A 27,311-nucleotide genomic window follows, 5' to 3' on the forward strand; every position below is an offset into this window, starting at 1 on the left:
TATTTTGTGAAGATCGCAGCTATTTGTTTGAAAAGCAGAATGCTGACTTGCTGTGGTTATTTTTTAGATGATGCCATCAATTTTTGTGTTATCAGGTGTTGCATGTAGGTTGTGAAAGACTTGGGGAAGTCTGATTTATTATGCCTCCATTTGGAGCTTTTACTACCGTGATATTCTACAATCTATTGTCGAATCTTGTTCTGCATGATGGTAGAGGTATTGGGAGACAAATGAGGAAAACACAGCTTCCCCACAATGATTGCTAACTGCAGCCTGTGGTCTGCACTCAGAAAGAAAGTAGTTTAGACTGGGTAAGGTCTGCCTGAAGTCCTGAGGGAACAGGACTGTAACACAACACTGCCAAAATTCCTCAGGACTTGACTGAGAAATTGAGAAAATTTCCAGGTGAGCCTTTCCTACAAGTTTGCACACAGATATTGTGAGTACTGATATTTTGACTGATGCCCAAACTCAAAACTAGAATTCTAAAATGGATGCAAAATGTGAGGGAGATGGTTTACATTCTCAGATTCAGTCTCGAGGCCCTGACATTAGAAGTGGTTTTAGCTATCAGCCTTATTATTTGAACATTGCATAATAATCACACATTATATTAAATTGGAATTTGATGTTGTGAACAAGAATAAAGCCCCCAGATTCCTGTGTAAAGGACTCCGTCTTACTATTTATAATATGCTATGCGATCAGCTCAGACTGATTACACAAGGCACCCTTCACTTTCAAGGTGTTCCAACACATCTTACTAATAAATTCATCTAAATATTGGCAATGCAATGAATGAGTAAGCAAATGTGGTAGCTGAGTAACAGCTCACATGCTAATGCTTTCAAACCTGCTTAACTGGGGGAAAAAGTTTGGCCAGAGACCTAGGGTCCCCTTCCCTACTCTCTCTGAATAAAGTCCAAAAGGAGATTAATGATCCTGGGATATCAATATCTGGAGACCTGCAAAATGAACTCTATCGAGACTTCTAATTTTAAAATATCATCCAGAAATAAAACAACGTTCCCTGTAAAGCATGCCATGATTTTGTTGGATAGAATTTACTGGGTGGCTTACTACTTGGCAAGCAATGGAAGAGATGTATGGGCTAGAAATTAGAAACCTAAATGATATTTCTCGGGCAATTTCAGTTAGTTTAAATCTTTTTCTGTCCTTTTGCATTTCAAAATGCTGCCTTTCTCAATCTAAAATATTTTTTCTAAAGATATTTTGGGAAGAGAAAATATTTTAAATCTCAAAAAGGGAGGATCAAGACCCTGCCCCTGTCCCTCAGCTTTCCTGTGAATAATTCTGAAAATACAACCTTCCATTTCACATCTGCTCAGGCCAACGCAGAACTCAGGGGTCATATACACAAATAAAACCAGAAAACTGGGCAGGAAATGTATTTTACAATAACAACCAGACTATTTCTCATTTTAAAAATTGGCTGCTGTTTGCCAAATAAGAGCCAATTTGATTTTTTTTCCATATTTGTTGGCATCTTTTTAAAGGCAATCACTCTTTTTTTCTATGAACTCGTGGAAAACAATCCAGGTAATTCTGAACTGCACCCTGAAGCAGAAACTAGTGCCTATATCCAGTTCACTATGATCCCCTTCCTGCCTCAAGGGGTTAGCAGACTTTGAGCTGTTCATGTGTCTCCCACTGGCAGCACGTGTCAACAAACCTCTGCCACCCTCTCACAGTCATTATAATGCTCTTATTCTTCCCATTCTGTTCAGTTTGTGCTCTTAGGTACTTCAACAGCAGTCTAAAACCAGTGGTATTTTCAAAACCGTATGGTTCTGCTCAACTTGTCTCACTGCAATGAATGCTGCGTTGTCTTTGACTTTTTGCAGGAACCTGTTTACATTGAGGACAAGTGATTTGGAAACTATCACTACTTGTTCCTTACAAAATACTTAATTTATTTGTTTTCTTTCAGAAAAGTACCATTTCTTAGTAAACTGGGATTAGTATGATTTCCCTCTGGAACTGGCACTTGCTTTTATGTCCCTGTTTTTAGCCATGCCATTGTGGCTGAAAATTGAACTTGCCAGTCCAGTCAGTGCTACCTCTGCTGTCTGGTTTTGTAGTGGGTGGATGTGTACCTGATGTACAGCTGTTGTCAGCCACTTCTCAGCCACTGAGATTTTCCCAGATTAGGTGATGTGTTCTTTCTCTTGTGAATAGAATTTGAGAGGGGATGACAGATTATAAAATAGTGCTAAAAAGATACAGAGCCATTCAGTACAGCCCAGGGTGGCCTGATGGGTCCCCTTTCTGTCGCCTACATGAGACCCTATGCTATATTTATTAGCTACTTGAGTGATTTAATATAATTGTCACTTTTAGCCGATGTGATGGGTGCTAGACAGGAAAGAGTGCAGGCTGAGCCCCTCATCCTACATTAAGGCACATCCTGCATCCTGGAAACGCGTGTAAAAAGAAATGCAAAGTGGTGCACTAGCCAGTATCCTGGTTGGGCATCTCGGTGGTGAGAAGTTCTGAACAAGCACCGAGTTACTCTGCAAACGGTAGAGGCAGGCTTTTCAGGAAACCTTTGAGGCTGACGGGGAGGTGGAATGCAGACGCTTGCATTTCCCTTGCAGTTCAGCGTGTGCTGCGACTCCTCTGAGGAGTTAATTTCTGGAACAATTGTTAGACAGACTGGAGAGGAATACAAAATAAACAAATTTAAATCATTTCAATTTTGGATCTCAGCTACGCAGTTTTAGTTCTGTTGCTAGGTGGGAGTCATTTTCCTATTATGATTTTTTTTTTTTTCTGTTTTCAGATCAGCTCAGGATCCATATGTTTATTTCGCAGTGAAGCATTTTTGCCTTTAAAGCAGATCTCAAAAACAACTTGAGAACGTCGAGTCGCGGCGGAGAAGTGATCTGCCGGCTAAGTCAGGCATGGGGAGCGTTATGAGCCCTGTGCCCAGATGTTCAAAACCGACCTTGTCTTCACAGGTGGGACTTTGCCAAGTCCCGACCCCGGGTGCGCAGCCCCGCAGCCCCTTTGCTGAGGCTCCTGCTACACAGGGGGAGATGCGCTGCGAGGATGTGTCCCTCTAATGGTTTTGCAAGCGGCCCCAATACATTGCGCTCCATCCCCTTATCCCACACCCGGACCCCAAACGGGAGCAGCGCGCGCACAGGGTGCCTCCATCCGTGTGTCCGTGCGTCCGTGTGTCCGCGTCCCCGCGTGTCCTCTCCGGAGCCGCCCCGCCCCGCGGGAGGAGCCTCCCCCTCCCTTCCCCTCCCTTCCCAGCCCTTCCCCTCCCCTCCCGGCGGCGGCGGGGGGCGAGGGCAGCGGCGGGAGCGCGGGCGCGGAGCCTCCGCACCATGGGCGGGCGGCGAGGAGCGGCGGCGGCGCGCAGCCTGCCCCGCCGGGGCTAACCGGGGACAACCGGGGGTGGCCGGGGGTGGCAGGGGGTGGCCGCCCTCGCCCCGCACCCGCGGAGCCCAGCATGAACTGAGGCGGGCGCGGAGGATGGCGAGCGCCCTCGGCCCGCGGTGGCCCCGGCGCCCGGCAGCGGGTGGCGGCGGTGGCGGTGGCGGCGGGGGGCTCCTCTTCGTGCTGCTGTGCGCCTCGGCGGGGCTGCCCCGGAGCGGCCAGCAAGTGCTGCGGATCGGTGAGTGCCGCCCGGGGGCTGCCAGCCCTTTCCCCTGCGCGTCTCCCCCCTCCCCAGGCTCTGCGCGGTGCCTCCCTGCATCTCCCGCGGGGTGCCCCCTGTCCGGCCCAGGGGGTGCCCCCACGGACCTCCCGCATCGGGGCTCGGCCGCTTCGGAAAGTTTTGCGGTGCGGAGGGGAGCGGGGGGACGGCCGGGAACGGGGCTGGGGCTGGGGACGAGGCGGGGCCGCTGCCCACCCGCTCGGGACGGCGGGGAGAGAGCCGGCGGTGCGCTTCGGCGGCCCCAAAACGCGCCCCGAGAAGGGATCGGGGGATCCCCGGCTACGGTCGGCAGCTGGGACAGGCGAATCGCGACCTGGCGGCGTTTTCCCCAGCCCCCGTCCCGCTTTGGGGATGTGGGTTTGCCCTGCTTTGGTCCCGGCCCCTAACCCTGGAGGGGGTGGGGGGGGGGGGGAGAGCTCCACAAGTGCTGTACATACGTGTGAGCCCCAGAAAACAGGGATTTATTTTTAAGTTGAAAACCCCGCACCATGGAAACAAGGCTCGGTTCACAGGAAGCCTCTCTCCCGACAGTGGGTTTCTTGTGTCAGTCAAGTGAGACGGTGAATGCAAAGTATCGCCGGAGTTAGGGGTTAGGGAAAACTGCGGAAAAGCTGTGGGCAGAAGCTGTCGCGCTTCTGTTGCCCTGCCTGCCCCTCTCCGGCTTGGCGAGTACCGAGCACGGAGCTAGTAAAGAGAAGAGAAGCCACCCTGGAAGATGCACCGGTGAAGGCAGAGTCCTGCGCGAAGCAGGAGATGGATGCTTGTCAACCTGCAAGTGTTAACCCCGCTCGGCTTTTCTCACGAGTGCTCCTTTAGAAATCAAGTGGGAGACGACTCCTAGGCTTAGAGAGCAAGGGAGCTGATCACGGAAGCATTTAGAAAAATTAAGGGGCACAGTCCCTCAAAGTGCTGAGCAAAGGCAAGGGGAGAGGAAAAAAAATAATAAATAAACCTAAAGGCACTCTGCAACTTGCAGCTGAAAAGCTGTACATACTCATCTGCTCACGTTCAGCGTGCTCTCGCTTCTTTTTTCTTTCTCATGGGGTGCAGCTGAAGTTTGCTGCTGTCTCCACTTGCCACTGCCCGTGGAGCTGTGCCCCATTTAGAGCTGAGGGGAATGGCTGTGTACATGCACACAGCACATGAAATGCCGAGCTTTGTGCTTTCACTGAGCAGGAGATTCAGGGCCAGTGAAACTTGTGGGAGAAAGTAAAACCTGCTCAGATAACTTGGATGCATGCTGTAGCAGGATGCCTTGGCAATACACTTGGCATGATTGCTGCTGCTAGACTGCCTTAACTCACTTGGCTTTACCAGGAGTAGCCTCTGAAGAAAGTGGAGCATTGTAGAGTTTAAAGGGAAACATGTTTGCCTGAATGTTGCCTAAGTGCTTCACTCCATGCAGGGTGAAACCTTGGCTTCTCAGCTGGCATTGGCATTGCAGGGACCCAGGCAGAGATTTAGGGTGTGCACTCCTCCCTCTGTCAACCTCCCCATTGCATAACTTGCATTGCCGCTTATGTTCGGTCTAGCGAGGCGCCCAGCCAGTTGCCCACATTGCTTTTCCTGAAAATTGCTCTGCATGGTTTGCAGGCTGCGAGATGTGTGTGTCACTCCAGTGCAGATTCACTCCGACAGGGCGTGCGGCGGTGGTACCCTGATACTGATTATGGTCTGCTACTTCTGCTACGCTATAAACAATAACAAGAGTGGCAAGCTGCTCAGCTTTCACTCACAGCAACAAATACACATCCAAAGAGATGCTGCTGGAGAATGAATCCTCCTTGTGTTACGTGGTTGTGAATGCATAAAATATGAAATGTACTCTTATTACTATAGTTACCCTGCCTATAAAGTAATGGTGTCATAAAATATTAATCCTTCACACCAGTTAACAGGGGCAAGTTTCTCTGTGGAGTGTGTCACTTTTCGAGGTGACAAACAGAAGTACTGGAAATAACTCCCTCAGCGCTCTTGGTGATAACATAATAAAATCATCCCAAAGCATTTCTGAGTGAAGAAAATGCTATTAAGCCATCAGATTTTCTTCGTCGTGTTTTAGTTAATTAAGGAAAGGAAAGCACTGCTTTACAATGGTGCTGCAGTTTGCTGCCTGAATTAATACACTGGTAGTTTAATTGCATTTTCCACTGTTAGGGAGCTTTTGGATTTTTGTGATTTTGTTGGCTTATAATACAAATGAATGGATTCTTTTGCTGGTATTTAATTAGTTGAGAAGGGACATGTAAGTGATAGAAATTCTGTCTATTTCTCAGCATCTAGGTGATGATTACTTTTCTAGTCCTCTAAACAAGAAATGAGGGGTGGCAATATGAACAGTAAAACTGATTCACTAGGACAAAACAGAGGAATTTGAGATAAGATAGAGTTTTCAGTTTCTGGTAATACAGTACTTGAATTTTAGTGCCTTACTGAATATTTCTTTCACGTTTATGCTAAAAAGCTTTTTCCTTGATATATGAACTAATTGAGCTGTCCAAGGAAATACCATCTTTATCTACCCATAACCCACTAGACTACATTATATAAAGGTATATTTAAAGTTCATGACCCTAATATTTTTCATTTAATACCAAAGAATTTCTAGTTTTTACATTGAGTCAGCCTAACCTTCTGGCCTATCCTACTTGTACCACTTGCTTAAAATGAACGAAATCAAATAAGAGAAGGGAGAATACAAATTAAGGCACTGAGTTGCAGAAACAGCCTTAAAAGCACTGAAATCTCAACAGCAACAAAATCTGGTACTAATGCTGGATGCGGAACTGTCTTATTTCTTAGCGTATTATCCTTTGGGCCATTACAACTTAACCTTCTAACTAGGCTATAAGAATACATTTCAGTGCTATCGCATGGTAATTTATAAATAGTAGTCATTTAAGTTGTGCTCTGGATTAGACATCAAGAATAGTTGAGAAACTATACAAGTTATTAATATATCGCTGAAGTTAATTAAAAAGAGAATGTGCCACTTTTTAACAGATACATGTAGAAAGTTACACTTGGATAGATCTTAGAATTAATTTCTAAAACGAACAATTCCTGAAAATGAGCAAATGAGTAATTTTTAGGTTTCATAGAAACAGCATTAGCTGGTATTAACTGAAGAGTATCTATTTCATCAGAAGTAATTTTCCATAGTATTTTGTGTGTTTCTGTAGTTAAATGGAATATTTGAATTCAGGTTCAAGCTCTGCACTGATTTATTCCTTACTTCAGCGAAATTCCCAGTGGCTTAGCGAGTTGTGTTTTCAAAGATGCAAGTCTAGCCCCACAATATGATTTAAAACAGAAACAGAAATCAACCTAACCTGTGAAATAGGGTTTTTCTAATAAGGTGAAATTTTCAATATAGATTTGAAAATATCTGTTTATATTTCCCCAAGCAGGGCTAGAGCTGGGAGGTTTTTCCTGTGTGAGTTTAGCATTCCAACACTGTCAGAATGATAAAGACAAAAACCTAATTAATTTCACTGCAAATTTGCTACATTTTGTCAACCCTTTTCAAGATTTTATTTCTGCAGGGTTGTGAAGGGAATGATATTAATACATATTTGAGCTTCCTCAGTGTGACATGGCAAAAACTATATTTAGAAAGTTCTGTCATATTTTACCATCATTAAAAATGCTAATTAGAAAACAAAAACAACAACAAAAAACCTTACCAGGTGTGTAGAAGTTATTCTGTTCCATAATGTTGTAGGAAGTGTGACTGCATTTTATATCATAAGATGGCATTAACCTCAGCTTGTTCACTAGATCCCAAATACTCAGAGGTTCATCATTTTACTGCACTATAATTTGCTTGAATTTCCTCATTCTGCACTTAACAGAAGACTACCGTGCTACAAGTACTTCTAAAGGATTGCTACCAAAATGTCCAAACATCAGTCCCCTCCTTGCTGGCTTTGATAGTACTCCATGAAGTGTGAGACAGTGCAACACCTTGCTCACGTGCTCTAAATGGTTAATCAAGTCAAAAATAGCCTAAAAGAGGTGGATGAAAAATGTATTGCCAGCATTCCAGTGGCACTCCAGTGAAGCTGTACTTGGACACAGAAAGGTCAATGGAGCTCAGTGGCCTTGATGCATACGGTGATCTCAGGGAAAACACTTGACTGCATTATGATTTGCATGGTTGCAACCTGAATTATTAAAATCAAAATCCCACTGGCAATTTCTATGTCTTCTGCCATTTAGGCTTGATGATGCAGAGGGGTGAATTACTTTGGGTTCTGTACCATTGTATTTCCAGGCTTTTGTATCATGAAACATGTTGGCCATACTGGGTTGCTCCACATGATTAAAAAGTCATGAAGCCAGTGCTCAGCTGATGTAAATTGGCATCTTTTTATTGAACTCAGGGGAGATATGCTGGTTTAAATTGCCTGGAGAGCTGTTTAGACATACTTAGTATATTAGAGGGATGAAACTTTCATAATTCCCCAACTGCCCTGTCTACTTACCACCCTTACTAATGATGGGTAGAATCAGACAAAATCAGGTCTACATGTCTTGTTGCCCTTGTTTTCTGACAATCCATTCTCCAGAGAATTATTGTATGGAGCTGGGCAATGGTGATCACTGAGTGTGTGCAACTCACTGGTGTTCGAGTGAGAAATGTGGTTACACCACCAGCTCTTGGTACCTCAACAGCAGCACTTGCTGGATGCCGGTGGCATTGCTAGAAAATTGTTATTGCTGGGATGGTGTGAAGTGCTACTCAGTGAAGAAGACTGTAGAAGAGAGGTTCATTTTCCAGAAAACTGGCAGTATGCGTCTCTGTTGTCAGAGTATACCTAAGTCCTAAATATCTGCTTTAGCATGAAATAGATGAGCTGTAAAAGCATAAATTATAGTCTTCAAATAGCATAGAATACTGCGGCTTGATGATTATGCAGCAGGCAGCCAACCACTCACAGCTGTATTAACAAAAACTCCGAACATGAGTTGCTTCTGTCCTGGAACACTTGTCAGTAGAGGATGAAGGAGAAAAGCAAACAAAAGGTCCTGAGACCAGAGCTCAGAGGCTTCAGATAGTACCAAGGGAGATGAAAAACAATAAAAAAAAATGCCACAAAGGTGTATTACTGCTGCATTTTACATCTCGGAAGATGGGTGATTAGCTATGGCACATTTGATAGAGTTATGTTTGTCAAAAGTCAAGTGGGTTACAGGAAAATGAAATGGAAAACAGCCAGGTCATTGATATCTGTGCTGTAATAATTTGTTATATTCTCTTAACTTATGCAAGGTGTATCCTAATGGACAAAGCATGTCTGTAGTGCTGCAGTGAGCTCCATGTGGGCGGATAAATAGGACATCCTGCTGTGGTTCACCAAGGCTTCAAATGCATTTATATAGCACATGTGCACCAGTTCAGTTAGGACTTCAGTAAAATAAAGGATGAAATCTTTGCAGCAATGAAACTGATGAAATTTTGCCAAAGGATAAGTATTTTTCATCAAATATTTTGTTTATGCAAAGAGATTGACACTTAGCCTAGTAATTCTTCACATTCATGCACAGTGCAGTGACCACTGGAGGAAGAACAATCCTTGTAAATAAAATAAATTTTCTTTGATTTTTCTTTCTTGCCTAAGAGCTTATTTCTCTTCAGGTGTAATCGATTTTTTGATTACACCTGCATCCTTCCCACAACCTAATTTTACATATTCAGAGGACATTTGCCTTAGCATCAGTTCTTGCTGTAGCTATAAGCTCCTCCATATGGCCCTGTCTTCACTTAACATTTTCTATTCAGACCACAAGTACAGTCTCAATACTGTTTTTTCATTATAGTCTGTTTTATATATCCTGGTCAGTAATAAAGCTTAAATCCTGTCTGTCCATCTTTCCCCCCTCCCGACAATATTTTAAACAACTGCCTCTAATCTTCTTTTCTCAGAAAGGCTTGATTTGACCAACTAGACTATAGATTGTGCTGCAATAAAAAAAAAAAAAATCCTGTCCAAGAACTGATTAGTTTTACTCTACAGCTTTGGATCTGTAACCTGCAAGCCCAGTTTGTCCTAGTTTTTGTTGACTTTAGGTTTTAGTTTGCAATAATGAGTTTATGATTTCAGGAAAGCTTTACAGTGGGAATGTTATTACCCTTACCTCTCTATTTTTTCTCTTTCTGTTGAAGGTGATTCAGTATTACCTAGAAAATAATTAGCTTTCAAGTAATATATTTGTTCTCACTGAGAAAAATCACAATTCAAAATTAAAACTGTTTCATTATTCCAAATAGGCACCCTTTCATTTCAACCACAAGAGTGAGTATCTGATTGAGCTGGTAAAATATCTTCTTTTTGTTTTTCTCTGGCATTTCAGAGGGTTCCCTGTATTATTTTTACAGCATCCCCTGTACCTGCACACTAAATTAGGGTGGCACAAAACTGGGAAACATGAATGAGTAATACAGCATGGCAGTATGGTCAAAGAACTAGAAATGGTCTAAAAGGCTCAGTTTTGAGCTTCTTTTCTTTGGTCCATCATCCTCTTTGCAATCACACCTTCTAGTTGTTTGTGTCTGAGCTTTCAGATTGTAACACCAAAAATTTAAAAGATGAGTGTTATAAATTCTGGTAGCACTGAAACTGCTCCCACATGCTGCCATTAGATCTGCCCATGCAAACTTTGTCTATTTCAAGGAAAATTATGTTTCCAACACATTGATTCTGGCTAGGGTTCAAGACCAGCTATCCTTCCATATTGCTAACTGGCATGGAGGCCCTGGTGAAATGCTGAGTAGGTGGAAGTGACAGTCAGAGCAGTATTTCAGGAAATAAGGAGCAGAACTTGTTTAGAGTGAGCAAGTGTGAAAAACTCATTGTTCTACATAAATATGAAGAGGCAGCAAAACTTCCCCTATCCGTTAAGCACCCGAAGTTAAAAGTACCCAAGCAGTACTTTTGCTAGAAGTATGATCAGAGATGTGAGGATTTGCTTTTTCTGTCAGATGAAGAAGGGACAGAGCCCTCCCTGAATTCAGTGGTACACCACCAAGACCTTAAAATCACCGTGATTTTGCATCACAGTGATTTTAGCATACAGAGAATGTTTTTTAAAAGCACACTTTTTAAAAGATCAGACATGCTAAAATATAAAAACATTCACTGCCCTGTAAGTAATACAGGCTTTTCAGTTCTAAATGGTTTGGACAGAATAAGCAGGAGAGACACTAGTGTATGCTGTGGATCAAAGGATTTGGGAAAAAAAAATGTTTTAAAAGAAAAACATTAGGTAGCTGTAAGAAAAGAAGAAACAATATTTGAAGATACAAGTTTATTTTCCACATCCCCGGGGACATGTGATGGAGCGGAGTCCTGCCGGAATGCTTATACTGCCCTTGCTGCCACTCATTTCTACTAAAGATCACCTCCCCTTCACCTCCCAGGGAGAGATGTGTCATTAATGTCCTCAGCATGCAGGCCAGATTCCCAGGTGATTAATTAGGCTTGCCTAATCTGCCACTGCTGTTTCTGCAGTTAATGGCAGTCTGTATGTCAGCCTAACATATTGTAAGTATTACTTTAGCTGTGTATTTCTTTAATGCCAAGTATCTTCTCCTGTCTGAGAGCTTTGGCCTTCATGGTCCATGAAAGTACGTGCAGAAGCCAGTAGGTTTCTATCTCTCTGCTCTCCAACAGTGAATAGCAAGAGCAACCCATGTATCTGGTCTCACGGCTATGCCTCTAAATAAAAAGGCTAAGAAAGGCTACTTCTCATTACAGACTTTGCCATACTTATATCTTTAGACCATTATAGCTACAGTAACACTACTGCAGGATATTGTAGTGTAATAGAACAATTAAATGATGAACAACTTATATGAATTGTGCTATTCTTAGGGAAAGGGGTTTTATATAAATTGGGTTTAGCATGATTCTGCAAGATGGTACTGAGAAGAAAAGCTGCATGTACCTTATGTTTTGGGCTCATATAATTTGGAGGTAAATCCCTGGAAATTGATGTTTATGGGGTCTACCATGCAATAAAAGGTGGAATTGAGCTCATTTCATTACTGCCATAATTCATGTAGTATTAACTGTATTGTATTTCAACAAGTATTGTCATGAATAATAATAACCTTGTGATCTTCCAGGCAGTAGAGCTCAGAGTACCTCACAGAGCTTCTATAGGTAGTTTGATTTTATGGTTGGGGAAGCCAAGTCCAGACAACTGAAGTGTTTTGCTGGCAAACTTGTGGCAAAGCTGGGAGTGAATCGACGTCTCTTGAGTGCCACCATGTTAGACCTCCGTCCACTGCATTACAACTTTGACATTTTCTTAAAGTTTGTATATTAGGTGAATATACGCATAGATCCATGGAAATTAGTAGTACAAAGTGCTAAGAGTTGCTATGGAAGCCTAAGTGTATTTAACTAAAAAGATTATAGGTAGCAATGAGAAGTCGTGTCTTATGTCCTGTCCTGTTAGCATACACTTGGAGCTTAGCCATGGATATGAAGTATAAAGTAAACAGCACAGACCACCCTGACATTGGTGGATTCTCTGAAGAAGCAGAGCATGTGTTGACCTGTCCCAGTTTAGGTAGAGACTAAATATTAGGTGCTGTATTTGACCTTAACCAGAAGCCCCTCAGAGGCCACCAGTGTCCATGTCCCTTTTAAGTGACTTTTCACTGGTTACATTTCTTAGCATCTTTTCAGCATGGTTTGTCATATCCTTGCCAGCCTCTGTCTTTGCATCTGCTCAGCAGAGTGGTGTTCTTCTGAAAATAAGGCATGATAAGTCTTAGCAAAGGATGGACACTTTTAGGATACAGTACAATTTCCATTTTTCACCCCTGTATATGGCATTTGAGCTGTATACAGTGATATAGACCCAAACCTTTCTCAGTGCTTACAGTTTGCTTTTATTGTCTTGATCTCATCCCTGACAAGGATACGAAGAACTGAAAATTAGATGCATTAAGATGTTAACATTGGGAAGAAAAAAAAAAAAAGTGCAGCTTTTGCTTTCTCAAAAATAACCTTTTCTCTCCTTACCTTCAAGAAAAATACAAGAGAAGCCAAAGTCATTTTAATCCTCCTTCCTGCCATGCAAACTGCTTTCTCCTAAATGTCTTGGGGGCGCTGTGCCAAACTAGTCATTTTTATAAAGGTTATGAATAGGAAGCTCAGACTTGATGGAATGTGAAAAGCAGTTTATGTGAAATAGTTACTTCATTTTTGAGGAACCGCAAATTAATCTGTATTTCTCTGGAATGGTCCCAAGAGATTAGTCTCAAGACATCTGAGGCCATATCAAGCTTAGAGACTCCTATCAGTAGTCAGAGGAGAGGAGGCCAGGTTGCTGCAGCAACAGCATGACATATGTAAAACTCTATTTGATTATGTTGGTATCACAGAGAAAGCTGTTTAAAAGTTAGGTCAGGTTTTTAGCTGTACTATACTTTTCCAAAGACTGTCATTCACTGTCAGATTGGCCAATGAATCAAAATGCATGATGAATAACTTCAGCAATCTCATGTGTAAAGCACGTTTGCTGTCCACATAAAATAATTTAGTAATAAGATATTGGAGAGCTATTAAAGAAGCTAGTAAGAAGCCACATAAGAATTCTTCACTGCAATTTGGAGACAAATACAATTATAATTTCTGTTTAAAATATTCTCATGTTTTGTTTTTGAATGCTTTTATTCATCTTAGGCTTCAGAGAAAGCATAGGAAATTACTTAAATTGAACAGATGATCTTTGATAGTCTGTTAGAATGGGAGAAAAATGAGTAAATATACAGGCTTCAGGAAGGACATAGACTCACTGCCATTCCCTTATGATTGTTAAAATGTATTTTGCATGATAAGCAGCGCTTTTGCTAAACAAAATTGTTTAGCTAATAGAATTTTATGCCCCCAATTCATTCATCCATGTTTAAAAATATTAAATGTAAAAGACTTTAGTAAAAGAATGTAGTAAATGAGGCAGAAATCCTGTAGAATAATGTATATAGTTAGGTAACAAAAGATGGGTTTTGAAGTTGTTTGACATTTCTCATCTTCTTGGTTTTCACCTTATACTTTTATATGTTTATATAAAAAAAAACCTTCTGGTATCATTTTCTATGACTGTAAAAAACAAGCAGAAAACCCAGAAACCTTCCCTTGATGCCCAATGGGCACGGCAAACATGACTGGTGGTGCAGGAGCTCTGTGATGCCGTGTAGAGACTTTTGCCACCCATTGCCAGTAGAGGTGGCTGTTCTACAGACCCAGCCCTAGAGAAGAAGAAGTCAGGCTACTGCTTGTGTTTTTCCAAAGGTGTCTGGTGACGAGAAGCCCAGGGGCAGCACAGGCTTCTGGCTCATAGGTCTCCAGGCACCACAAGAGAAAAGGAACAGGTTAATTCCTGCAGATGCAGGCAAAACTTTCACAGTGCAGACAGTTAAGGTCTGTCCATTGGTAAAACACCATCACTGTGTCTGCATTCATAGCACTAGGCCATCAAATTTTAAGTCCCTGTATGAAGATATTCTCAGTAAAACGATTATCAGAATATTTGTAAATCATGAGAAAAATGAAAACAAACAAACAAAAAAATAATTGGTACTCTCAAGAACAGCTAAAACCTCCTGTGTTCAGACTGATGCAGGATCGGGGAAATGTCACTTCAAATGGCTAATATTTGACAGTGTTATAAACAGCTAGAGACACAGTTGTATAGTGGACAATGTCAGGAGTCTTTTCTTATTGACAAATGCTACAAGGTCTTATTGACAATGCTTACAAAAGGCGAGACAGAGCTCCCCTCTGGGAAAGCTCTTTTGCCTTTGCTGGATGAGAAGCACTTACAGTACCTAAATGATCAGCCAGCATTAGCCTGGCCAGCCATGTAGGTCTGGTCTAGATGATCAAAGCTTCGGGTCTGCTGTTTGATTAAGGACCTTGGAAATTTGAGGTGTGGTGACAGGATGGTGGTAGCAGCAGCACTGACAGCTGTGGGAGTGCAGTCTGGTTTGTCTAAAGCAGACCTGCTTGGACAAGCCAACATGGGCAATTCTTATCCTGACGTTTTACACGGTGAAATACTGCGATTGTTACAGCAATATGCCTTTCCTTCATGAGAGCTCTGTGTGCTCAAGTAAGACCACTAAAGAGGGGCATATTTTTCTTCCTCAAACAATTTTCCAGTTGTTTGCCTGCTAATGGCCAAGTAGTGCAGAAAGGAGAAGTACAAGGTTTCCTCCTTCTCCATTTGGAAACAGTTCAAGAGAAGTCCCTCTAAGGACACATAACATCCTTGTCTGTAACACATCCCTAAGCTCGGTGGCAGAGATCTGGGCAGAGAGGGAGCTAGCTGCAAAGAAAAGCTTAGTATTCAGGTATATGAGCCAGCATGTAGGGGGACTTTGAAGAGAAACCATTTGGTCTGGGCCTGCGCCGAACTTTACTTATGATGATTTGCTCTTCTGTGATCTACGCTAAGCTGTCGCAGTGGTGGTGTAAAGATGACTTCGGCACTCAATCAGAGCTTGCTGCCATGCACAAAGCCCCACAGAGCAGAACAGAAACAAACGCAAAGTTCACCATGCACATGACTAAAGGAAGCCTGTGGTTGTAAGGAAGCCAAATGTCAGTGCAGTTCAGTGCAAGTGGATCTCTTGTCTGTGCAGGAGCCTTTAAACTTCCAAGCCTTGATCCTTTTGTTTCTGCTTCCCCTCTGTCTGACAACTTTACCTTGGCCACATGCTCCAGGTTATGGTTCAATCCAGCCACCAAGGCCACTTTCAGAATTTTGATGTAAAATGATGTCTTTTTTTTTCTCTCTATCTCTGATCCAACAACTTGTACACAAAAAGCTTTTTATTCTTCCAAAGCTGCTTGCTTTTAACTATGCCAAACCACCCCAAAAACTTATCAGTGGGCAGTGGGACACTGTAGCTGAAGTCTAATATGAGTTGATGCTTTTTTGACTGTAACTATCTTGAAAATTTTCATTTCACGTCCAAATTGTTTACTTATCTGCTAGAAACATATGTTAAGAGAAGTTAAAGCTCTGTTGCCCAAGGTGCATTTTAATACAGGAGAAGAACTGCTTCAGATATTTCACATTACATCTTCTAGCTTTATCTGCTGCTGTAAATTATAAAGCTGCTCCATTGAACTGAATGAAGATTAAATTTTTGAACACTGTTTTCTGAAGAATGCAGATTTTTCTTTTTGAAATGAAGAATCTGTCTTGCATCAGTGTGGCTCACTGCACACTTTACTGCCCAAGCCTTTCTATTTTTCTGCTAGGGTGCCAGGCTGTTCCCTGGGGACCAAGTCCTGTTGGTGATCCGTGTACTGACATTAGAAAGCATCTGCAGATGGAGTGAGTGTGGGATGTGCCCTGAACAGCAATTGGTCTGGGAAACTGTAATCCTTATGCTGTCATCTTGACACCAGATCGGTCATGAAGGAAAATCAGCTAGAGATATTTATCTCATCTAGACCTTCTGTAGTTGCACAATGTAGGTATGATATACAGATGTGTTTTTTTTTTAAAACAGTTGCCGGCAGCTTCCAAGTGAAATACTTTTGCACTGCCATTTTACTTAGACACATGCCTCTATCAGGCTGAATTCCTGGCTTCAATCCCTTTTCTTTCTCTTAGCTCTTCCGATGTGGGGAGATCTCATGTGTTTCCTTCCTTCTGTGTCTAATACAGGCCCCTGGGAGGAAGGTGAGTGGGTGCCTTCTTTAAAGTGACATGAAACATAAAACAACTCAATCCAACAGGATCAAGTGTTGAAAACAGTTCTGTTGCCTCTGTATAAAAGGGTGAATTTAGTTTCTTCCTATGAACTGTGTTGCATACATGCACATATGCACACAAAAGCCAGACATTGCAGCTTCCCCAGATGCTGTTTGCTCAAAATTGCTACATGATTATTAGACACTACATGGGGCCAGAGGACATTAACCAATGTGGGAAGAGTGCCAGCATCGTGGTTCCCCATGGCCTCTCTTGTATGTTGCCCTTGTCACCTTCATGGAGGGGAGACACGTTAGTTTGGTACCTCTCTTATTCCCCCTGTGGCAGGTGCACTGCCCTTCTTTCAGGAGCAGCACATCAATGTCTTCCTTAGGCTGAAAAGAAAAGAGTGGTCACAAGCACACCTGGGACTACTGCAGGCAGAGTCATCCAAGTGAGTGTGTTGAGGCCCCGTCCACCGTGTCAAACCCTCCACCAACAGAGACAGCCGGGGTGGCAGTATAGGTCTCACTTAGCCTTTCTGTGAGAGCTGCAATTTAGCACAGAGTCAGAGGAAATAAAGGAAAGTGTTTTCTACTAATTAGATGGCTATATGCTTTATGCCCTCTGGTTCTTTGCGTTAGATGGGGGTGTTTCTCTGTGCAGATTTCTTCTGTGTTAATCAGGGTGTTTCACAGACTACTTTATGTAAGCAAAAGTCAGCCCAGGTTTCCATAGCGTATTGAAATACTTCACACAGCAAGATAATGAGAAAGGGTGATGAGGGAAAAGATAATTCTTCTTTATAAATCCAGAATAATTAATATGCCAACTACTGTCCTATGGTCACTTATGTACTGATTTATTTCTACAAGTCCATAAGCACCCATAAGGGTGATGAGATCGTACCTTTTCTTCCTTTTCCCAAAGTTAATTCCAGGAAGCCATTATATGAATCTTCACCCTGAGTATTTCTGTGAGTGTTAAATTGTTATTATGCATGGTCAGTACAGCAGCCAAGATGGCAGTGCCTCAGGGACAGCCTGGGGAAGGGAGGGCAAACACTGCATGGCAGGGGGTGGTGACGGGAACATTTGTGAGGAATGGCCCTGTGGACATCCAGGGGAGAGGAGAAGGAGGAAGAGGGCACGAGGTGCCCCAGGTATCCACACAGAGATTCCCCTGCAGCCTGTGGAGAGACCGTGCTAGAGAAAGGAGAAGTTAGGGGAAAGGTGTTGTTTTGACTTACGTTTCTCACTGTCCAAATATATCAATAAATTAAATTAATCTTCCCTAAGTGAAGTCTATTTTGCCTGTGATAGTAACTGGTAAGTGACGTCCCTGTCTTTATCTCAACCCATGAGCTTTTTTGTCTTATTTTGTCCCGCTGTCCTGTTGAGGAGGGGGAGTGAGACAGCAGCTGGGTGGGCCACTTGCAGCTGGCCAAGGTCAACCCTCCACAACTAGTATGGAGAAAAAACGATAAGTATTATTTCCAAGACATATATTGGAATTGCTCATTTTTAGCAACATCTAAAATGAGTGTTGTGAAACTATTTCTCTCCAGTGGTTTTGAACTGCTGTTGTAAGGGCTGGAGTTTCTTAGGTGGGAGACTGAGCTGCTCATTGATACCAGCTGACTGTGTGTTTGCACAGCAAGAAATAGGATTTTTAAATAATTTAAATAACTAAGTTTAAAAGATGCAGAACTGTCTTTCCTAGGAAGCTGTAATCAATGCTGGAATTCCTGGCTTTTGTACTCGTAGCTCAGCTATTTGCAATATCAAGAGCATATTTTATTAAAATTCTTAGAATGATGCAGTGATTTATGTTATTTTATAATTAACATGAATATACATTTCTATTAATAGTCTCTTCACTGATTGTTGACCCATAATTCCAAACACATGGGAAAAATCTGAATGTAATAACAGTTACTGCTCATGTCAAATTGTCACTTTTTTACATCTTCTTATCACTGCTGAATTAATTCTATTGCAGAATTAACAAAAATCAAAGAAACATTTTAGAGGAAATATTTAACATATTCAGTTTCACAGTTTAGAATATTAATATGTACAAGTCTGCTCCTTCATTATTTCTGTAAGTTAAGACAGGCAGGATACAAAAAGATGATGGTCAGCCATACTCTGACTTTAACCCATTGGAAACAAAACTTATAATTGAAATATTGATTCCTAGTAAGTAAAGTAGTGCTATTATAAACATTATGGGCAGCAGGTAAAAGCCCAGTGAGTGCACAGACGGCTTCTCCAGGAGGTTTGATTTGACATGAGCTTTAAGCTGCCTATCTTCAGCAGATAAAACTGTGAAACTTCTTTGAAAACCAAGCTCTTATCTATGAGTTCTTATGAAAAAATCTATGAGAAAATAGGGTACAAAATTATCTCTTCTGATCCTCAGTTCTTTAAGTGAGAGATCACTTGGTCTCAGAAAAAAAATATGACCCAGAAGCTATTTTAGCTCTGTTTCTCCTAAAGTCAATGAAACTGTTCCAGTTTATACTGATGAAATTCTGGCAAGTGTATGATTCTGACAGAAGAGAACAGTTGGACAATTTACTATGGTTCATCCAAATTGCAATTGAAGTTCTGGATTTCATTAGTTTGAGGAAATCAATGGATAAAGTCCTCCTCCTATTTTCTTTTCCTCCAGCTGCTGGTTTTGTTGAGATCTCCAACTTTTGCAAAGTTTTTCTTCTTTGCCCAGCTTGTTCTCATCAAAGCAGAGGCATAGAAAGAATGTCAAAAATCACTGGTTTATAGTAAGAATAGATGTAGTCAGGTGTAAATTATTCCAGCTACTGGTGGTGCTATGAACAGGATTGAATAAGAAGAGAGCTGGAATGTCTTCTAGCACCATTTCTAGAAATAGCATAATTATTTACATACAATTATGTGACTGGAGCTAGCACAGCAAACACTAAAAGCACAAACCTCAATTTATATAGAAGAATGTCTTAGAAAGAACCTTCCCTTCTTCATACAGCTTAGCTTCTGAATCAGTACATGAATATATCAAATAAGGTCAAGTATGATACAATTCTGGTGTCACGCTGAATTCATGGTAGAGCTAATATTGTTATAGTCCTGTCGTGACTGACATAAACCTGTCACATTTTCAGTAGGGTGATTCATGAAAGATACAGAAGAATCGATGGAGATAAAAATCAGTAATGCAATAACAGCATCCATTTTATAATCTTGCTTGTAGTGTACTGAGTAACCTGATTAAAAGAGTTGCATTTAAACTTAATCTGGCAAAACTGTTTATAAGTGATTTAGGGAGAAGGAACCCAAACTGATCAGCTTTGCAGGTAAGCCATGGTGTAATATATCTGTGTCCACAGGACACATGGTCCCTCATGCTGTCACTGAGCTCTCTGCGAATGGGGGGCAACAGGCGACCCCCATATCTGTGAAACCTGTTCTTGACTGAAGAACTGCAGGCAGCCTGGTAGGTTTCTGTTTGATGACTGCCAAAGTGAAATAGAAAGATCCTGTATAGTGTGCTGCAATGTTAAAATTCTGGTCCGTATTCACACATAGGATCTTATGAGGGTATCTGTCTCCTCCTTGGACTGTGATTCTGCCTGAGCATTTTAAGGTCAAAAGAGGTCATCCTGTCCCACCTACAGCTACTAGGAATTGTGTGTTCTGTATTTTTGGATGAATTAGCTCCTGCCAGTCTCCATGATGTACTTGATGGACTCTGGAGTGTGTTGCTGAAAGAAAGGAGAGATAACTGTGAACATATAAAATACGAGATTGCAACATAGTCATCATGTATGGATTTTATTTTTTTTTCCCCACACATTCATCTCAAAATACACAGAAGTACTTTGGGTGCAGTCTGATAAAAATCTGAAGAATTCCCTGACCTCCAAAAAGCCACATAGACTTACATCATTCAAGGACCTGTGTCTGTTCAGTTTGTTTGTATTGCATACTAAAGAATGAAATGTAACTGCTAGATCCCTTTTGCTAGATAATGATGCTGCAATTATTCTGAGACACACTAATGTGTATATTGCAAGTAAAGGAAGGCAGGAAGAAGAGAAAAATGGAAATAGAAGAAAGAAAGAAGAGAAAGAGAGAGAAAAGACAGAGATAGAGAAAGAGAAAGTGAAGGAAAAGAGAAAAAGAAAGAAAAAGAAAAGAGAAAAAAAAAGAGAGAGAAAGAAAAGAAAGAAAATTACTTAGAAGGATCCAGGAAACAAAGCGTTTGATGACCTAATGAAGCCTAGAATTGTCTTCTGCTTCTCCCCATCCTGCAGTCACTGTAACCTCAGTTGCCTTTCTTGTTCCTTCTTGAGGTCCTCTCTGCAGCAGCACTAGTAGTTCTTTTTCTTCTCCATTTCCAGACACCTGTCCCCCAAACTACTAGCTGCCAAGAGGCAGCAGAGCTGTCTCCAAGAGACACACAGTCATCAGACCAAACCTGCAGGTAACTGTTGAGCTCCACTCTCAGTGAGGCCACTTCCAGCAGTCCTCAAACTCTTACAAAATTTGTAGGAACTGCATAACTTTGAGACCTCTCTCAACTGTCAAAGTTGGCTAGAGTTGGCCAGTGGTTTAGTTATTAGTGTTAGCAAGACTGAGACAGAAGAGCAGAGAGCATCATTTTGCAAACCTCATTTTCTTAGAAAATCTGGCTAAAGAGGGGACTTAATTTTTTTGGCTTAAATCAGAAATTAAATCAGAAGTATCTGATTTCTGAACCCACAAGTTAGATTATAGCTGAGATAGCAAAAATACATATTTCCCCATTCTGCACCCTGTGAAACTGTGTAATCAAAACCAAATTGACGCTGCTATTGCAGCAAAGCCTGTGCTTTTGTGAAAGGCTAGATCTGGGGAGATTTGTTTTCCTTGTGGGGCAAAAGTGGATTAAGATGCTATGCTAGTTCCATTCAAGCCATGCAGCATTATGCCAACAATATCTTTCCTTCCTCTCTAGCCTGGGAGACAGTGCAATCAGGATGCAGACAGACATCAAAGGGAAAAGCTTTGATAGCAATTTTTGGAATATCAGGCCCATCAGTATTGCTCAGCTTTCTCTTCATTACAGGGAAACATGTTTCAAGAAATCAAGCAGCACAGGAAGTTCAGAAGTACACTGATGTTTATTATTCAAAACGTGTGATCTACATCCTTCACACATCTCAAAATTTACCCCGTTCTGTTATGTTATGGGTGATGAATAAAGCACAAAATCAAAGAGAATTTTTCGTCTTACTGTAAAAGCCCTTTACAATGCAGAATATTCACAGGTATCTTCATAAACGTTCCTTTAAACATTCATATGTTTGAATCAGAAGGAAGAAAAGAAGCCTTTGCAAAGACAGCAGAGAGCCACTGAAGGAGATGATGTCCTTTAAGGTGGTGGTGGAAGAGGAGCTGGGGCTTATGTGGTGTTTTCTCAGTGACTCAGACTGCTGCAATATGCAGGAAGGACACAGAAATGTTAGGAAAGCAGGTGATAATTTGTATGGTGATTCCTGCATATGGTTATACAGTTTATACTTATGGGCCATATACAATAACAGGGATGGCAGACCTTCTGAAGCAGTACTATACTGTTTCACTGTAGGCTTTTGCTGACATAGTAAGGTAGCTTATAGCCCTCCAAATTCCTACCCGTCACCGTTATTCAGTGTGTGCTCTTTTTCTCTGCCCTCACAGCCCTCAAAATTGAAGCTGGAGGCTGCTTCAGAAGCTAACAGACTTGCCTTATAAAGGTGATCACTTTTATGAGATTCAGTGATTGGAGTTCTGCTACAATAGCTCTTTACTGTAGTCCTACTATCTCCTGTCATCATGAGCTCAAGCACCAAAGACACAAGGAGGATAAAGAAAAGGAAATGGAATGAAAAAATCTTAGATAAGAGTGAATTGGCAGGTTGATGATAATCTTAAGTATGTGGAACTGCATTTAGGCATGTTTTCTAGCTAAACTGTAGTACTTTACAGCATGCAAAATTCTTAAGAGATTATAGAATGCAGGGTTTATTGCAAAAACTGTCATGAAGTTCCCAAATACACATCTCTTATCCTGGTATATTGTGGTGTGCCCCAAACTGAAAGGAGCACTGCAGTATGAACTAAGAAATATAGAAATGTGGATGTGCTTATAAAGCTACCAAGACAGTATAAGAATGTATTTGCAGCTAATGGGCAATAAGGATTTATTCATTTTTCTTTCGTTAGGGATGCCTTTGTATTAAGTTAAGACTCAAAATGTTCAGTATTTCTGGCAGGAAAAGAAAAATCGAGCAAGTTGGGAGAAAGGCAGAAAGTTTCCTGGCTATGTAAGTCTTAAAAATTCAAATAACTGGCAGTGACAAAACAATGACAACTCTGACTGCTGCTGACAGTCTGCTACTTTTACAGTCACCTTCCAGAGCTTTATTGCTTATCGTCAGACAGCACAGTTGGCCCCAATGGAAAAGACAGGTTGCTGCAGATGACAGGATTTTTACAACGGGCAATCATGATGGCATTAGTGTTTATCCACTGCAGTAAGTATATAAATCACAGCAAATGGGCTTCCCCTCGGAGTCAGAATCTGTTGTTTTATTTTTGCCCAGGCACAAGTATTTATCCACCAAATTGTGAAATTGCCAGACATAGTTTATGCCCGGTCCAGTGAGCAGTTGGAGTTTACTTTCCACAGATCACAAAACCGATATTAGAATGCCACTTGGAGACCCAGATGTTAAATTAAAGGAGGTTTGTGGATTTATTAGCGAGCTCTCCCTACTCTGTGCGAGCTAGAGGTGTTTTGTAATTTATCTGTGTACATGAAGAGAAGGTTTAAGCAGGTGCTGTTCCTCTTAGGGGGTCTTTGGTGGGAAAGTGAGGTAACGTGGTATGTATTCAGGGCTGCACACTGTCCTCGAGTCCTGTGAAACTCATGGATGTAAGCAGCTTGGAAACAGAAGGTTAATTTTACCCAGGTAAACACAGATATACAGTTTTAGCTCAACAGTCGGACTGTTCATTGCTGTAGAATAGGCACTTCCCAGAAATTGTTACATAAATGAGAGGAATTACAACATAAGCATGTTTGGAGCTTTTCATTCTGGTTTTCAATGTCAGGCAGTATCTACTTTTACAGGTTTGCAAGGCAGAAATCAGAAACCCTTTAAAGGAGAATTATGGAATGTTATCCCTCAAGAAAACTCTTTCCCAGCTTCTTATCCTCTACTACTACCATGCATGAATTCTGCATTTAATCTTATTTGATGTAATCATAGCTGTTCTCATTCTCCATGTGTTTCATCTTTTCTTGAATCCCACTGACCTCTTTGTTCTCGGTATCACCTTGTAGCAACACATTCTGCAAGTTAATTGTTCTTTCTATCAAGCAGCATTTTCTTTTCTCCATTTCAGATTTCACTGAGTACTTTCTTTTATCCATAAGTATGAAAAGGATAAACTGGAGAGGATAATGATCTGCCTGTACCACTCTTGCTGTTTGCTGTATCTGCATCCCATTTCCTCTGCGCAGTTCTGTCTGTTGGCAGTCCCATCCACAAAGGTAGAGCCTGAGTGGTGAGACAGTCTTTATTCCCCTTAGTATTAGCAGTCAAATCCAAATTTTAGTTGCAGTTAAACAAGGTGCTGTTTGTTGAGGGAAGAGGAAAGAAACAGCTAAGAGAAGGGAGAGTGATTGCTTTTCCCTCTGGAGGCATCCTGCTGGGAAATTTTGGTCCTGAGAGGAAAGTTGTGAAGGTTAAGCAACAGTAGCAGGAATTTCACAGCTTGGAGCTTGCATCTGTGCTTTTGCTTCTGCCCTCTCCCTTTTGTCAGAAAAGGATGCCCTGAGAGGATCAGCATCTTCTGATCTCCCAAAAAAGACATCCTATTTCCCAAACTGCCCTGCAGAGGTGAGCTCTCTCCTGTAAAACCCTGCTGTGGCATTGTGTTTTTTTTTTTTTTTGACATGGCACTCTGAGGTCACCCAACCATGATTTTTATAGCACTCTGCCCTCTGCCTCTGGAGGGCATTTTCTTGTACAGATCAAAGCTTAACTTTTTTCATATAGAAAGCCTATGATGTTAGCCTCCAGTTGTACAGCTATAGATAGGTATTGACTTGTGTGTAGGCACTGGTATAAAGGAAATGGTAATTTCCCGTATGTAGATTATAACATCAATTATAACATCAAGACTTCCATCCTACATAAAGTTAACTTTTCTGAAAGTGGGCTATGCCCCCTGCTAAACAAGAGTTTCTTTGAAAATAACCTCCCACCTTTTATTCAGCACCTTATTGTCTGGAGTTATCTCAATTGTCTCATGCTGTAGAATGGTTTTGGTCACACTGTGAGACAGAAAAGATAGACCCTTGCTAGCTATATTTGTCCACAGGTAATGCTATGTATTTTATGCAACAGCAAAATAAGCACCTGTATAAATAGACACAGGGACATGCTCTCTGATCTTGTCTGGAAAGGCTAGGATGTTTCCCTGGGGCTGTGTTTAGATCTGGAAGTAAAACACACACTGATCTAAATGATCCTGTGGGCTTTTAAACAGAGACATGGCTTACCGCACCAAGGCAAATGCCATTTTTCTTTAAGTTCAGAAAATGTATATGTGTGTACAAGTCAGAGATGTGCATGAGCAACCACAGAGAGCAGGGTCCACTGTCTCATTTGAAATAGGAAAGCTATCTGTGAAACGAAGAAAGCAAAAGGTGTACCCTTGATGTCTTACATGTCATCTAATTTTTGTGCTACAAAAAACAGGAGTCTAGTTATTTGTGCCCACATTGCTGTCACCCTCGTCTGTTCCCATTTGTATAATATATCTCATGCCCATTGAAATGGGTTTTCTGCTTGCAAGCAGCAACTGCTTTCAGCATTTTCTTTAAAACAGGTGTTGTGCTTCATTGCGTTACAAACCAGGGAGCTGCTATGCTGGGCACAGTATAACCAAGTGCTTGTATCTTCCGTGTGGGATTTACAAAAGTGCTGTAATTTGGCTTGATTGCACCAAATGTTCTTGATGGTAAAGCCTCAGACTTCACTGGAGTAGTGTTAGGCTCATGTCAAGCACTTCTAAATATTTCTCTCTGCTAGTTCTCTGTCCTCAGCGCATCAGCAGATGCAAAGCAAGACTCTGTACTGGAAAAGTGAGTTTTTTCCAGGTATGTGTTACTTCAAATGACAAAAGATAAGTTCCATGTCTGACCAGGTGCTTGGAAATGTGCCAGAGGTCTTTCCTGGTTGTCCAGCCCTATTAGTGCATACAGCAATATTTATATTTACTAGTCCCGTTGTTTTTCCTTCCAGTTCAGAAATTCTAGCAACTACAGCTCTGCTGAGAATCCATTTTTGATTAAAAAAAAAAAAAAAAGAAGAAGAAAGAAAGAAAGAAAAATGCAATCCTATAAATATATAAATTTATCTAAAGCTGTGTCAAGAAGAGCTAATTGGATTTATTTATTTATTTACTCGGGGGGAGGGTTAATAGCAGGACAGAAGGATGTACACTCTAGGACTCCTGAGATCATGACAACAGATGTTCCCAAGAGAGAGACACCCCTGAGGAGATGAAGAGTCTTTAAAACGCTCTTTACAGCCATATTGCACCTGCCAATACTCCTTTCTTTTCTCAAGAGAAAAGGAAAAATACTAGTCATACATGTAGGTGGGCACCAGTAGTTGAGTAGGAGGATTTTTTTCTTATTTTTGCCCAGACTGAAAGTTACACATTTCACCAAGAAGCAACCCTGAGGAATATGAACAAACTGGAGAAATTCACTGTTGTATGCCAAATTCAAATAACCCAGGATTACTTGAATGAAAATTACCTTTGCTATTCCTGCTTTTCATTTTCCTGGAAATCTAGTTTTTCAGAACTCTGAGAAATATGCAGCATGCTACATTTACCCATGGGAGTCCCCAGAGGCTTGTAAGGACATACGCACTTGGATGTCTACAGGCAAGCGGAGCCAGCTCAGTCCAAAGAAGGCTTAAATGAATTGGAGAACACAGCCCAGGGTAACGTGCTGTGTCAATGGAGTGCTATAGCATGGCTCCACAGGTTTGACTCCAGTCCTTGCTTTTATTCAGCTGTCTTGGAAAGCCAATAGAGATGCTTAATATCTGTGTAGACGTGCCCTGACAGGATGTCTATAGTGCAAGGTGCTATACAAGCACACTTTTACCAAAGAAGCAAATGTGAAATGTGATTTGAAATAGGAGTGAAATTCTAAAGCATCAAATTTATATGCATTTGGTAGTATAAAAATTACAAATCAATACAAATTGAGAGGGTCACTTATCACTAAGTGGCCTTGACCCATGATATCATGGAATAATCTGTTATAGGGAAGAACATTGTGAAGTTGCTTAGTTTATAACTATAGTAAATAGAAATAACCTTTTACTACCTAGGTCAAGCAGTTCATTTTGCACGTAAAAAACAAAAATGCATCATCTTGTTTCAGTGATGAGCATCTTGTCCTCATAATCAGGTAAAAATAATACAGGTCTGAGGACACAGACTTTTAGCACTAAGAGGTTATTCTGTCTTTCAGTATGGTATCTTTATATGTGTCTGGGCACAAGGCTCTCCCAATATTAGCAGAAGGTGCTGTAAATCCGTCGAACAAAACAGCTGACGGCCCCACTCGTGTGGCTGCAGGCATCTATGGTGGCTGAGCTCCAGTGCTCTCACAAGATGCCTGCCAGTGGTAGGCTTCCATTAGGCTTCACTTCTGGACCATATATTCTGTTTTGTCTTTGTCCAGATGTGGTGCATCTGGCTTATGTAGTCCAGAACTGCTCAGGGATGCAAGCAAAAACCTGGTGACTGAGGACAATCAGAATATTAACTCCAAAAACATGTTTTGAGCTGTAGCA

General features: G+C 41.5%; 1 protein-coding gene across 4 annotated transcripts in view; it reads left to right on the plus strand.

Annotated features, from left to right (window-relative positions):
- The first annotated feature begins 3,289 nt into the window (after positions 1 to 3,289).
- GRIK1 (glutamate ionotropic receptor kainate type subunit 1) overlaps positions 3,290 to 27,311 on the plus strand; it is a 163,817-nt gene continuing 139,795 nt past the window's right edge. For 2 of the 4 annotated variants that reach the window (XM_068689570.1, XM_068689591.1), the window contains exon 1: positions 3,290 to 3,646. In XM_068689570.1, the coding sequence (XP_068545671.1) occupies positions 3,505 to 3,646 (142 nt within the window). In that variant the 5' untranslated portion in view covers positions 3,290 to 3,504. The remainder of the gene's footprint in view (positions 3,647 to 27,311) is intronic. The other 2 variants (XM_068689559.1, XM_068689581.1) reach the window with 1 other exon arrangement.

This window comes from Anas acuta, chromosome 1 (assembly GCF_963932015.1).
Source record: "Anas acuta chromosome 1, bAnaAcu1.1, whole genome shotgun sequence".
In the NCBI taxonomy this organism is placed as follows: domain Eukaryota; kingdom Metazoa; phylum Chordata; class Aves; order Anseriformes; family Anatidae; genus Anas; species Anas acuta.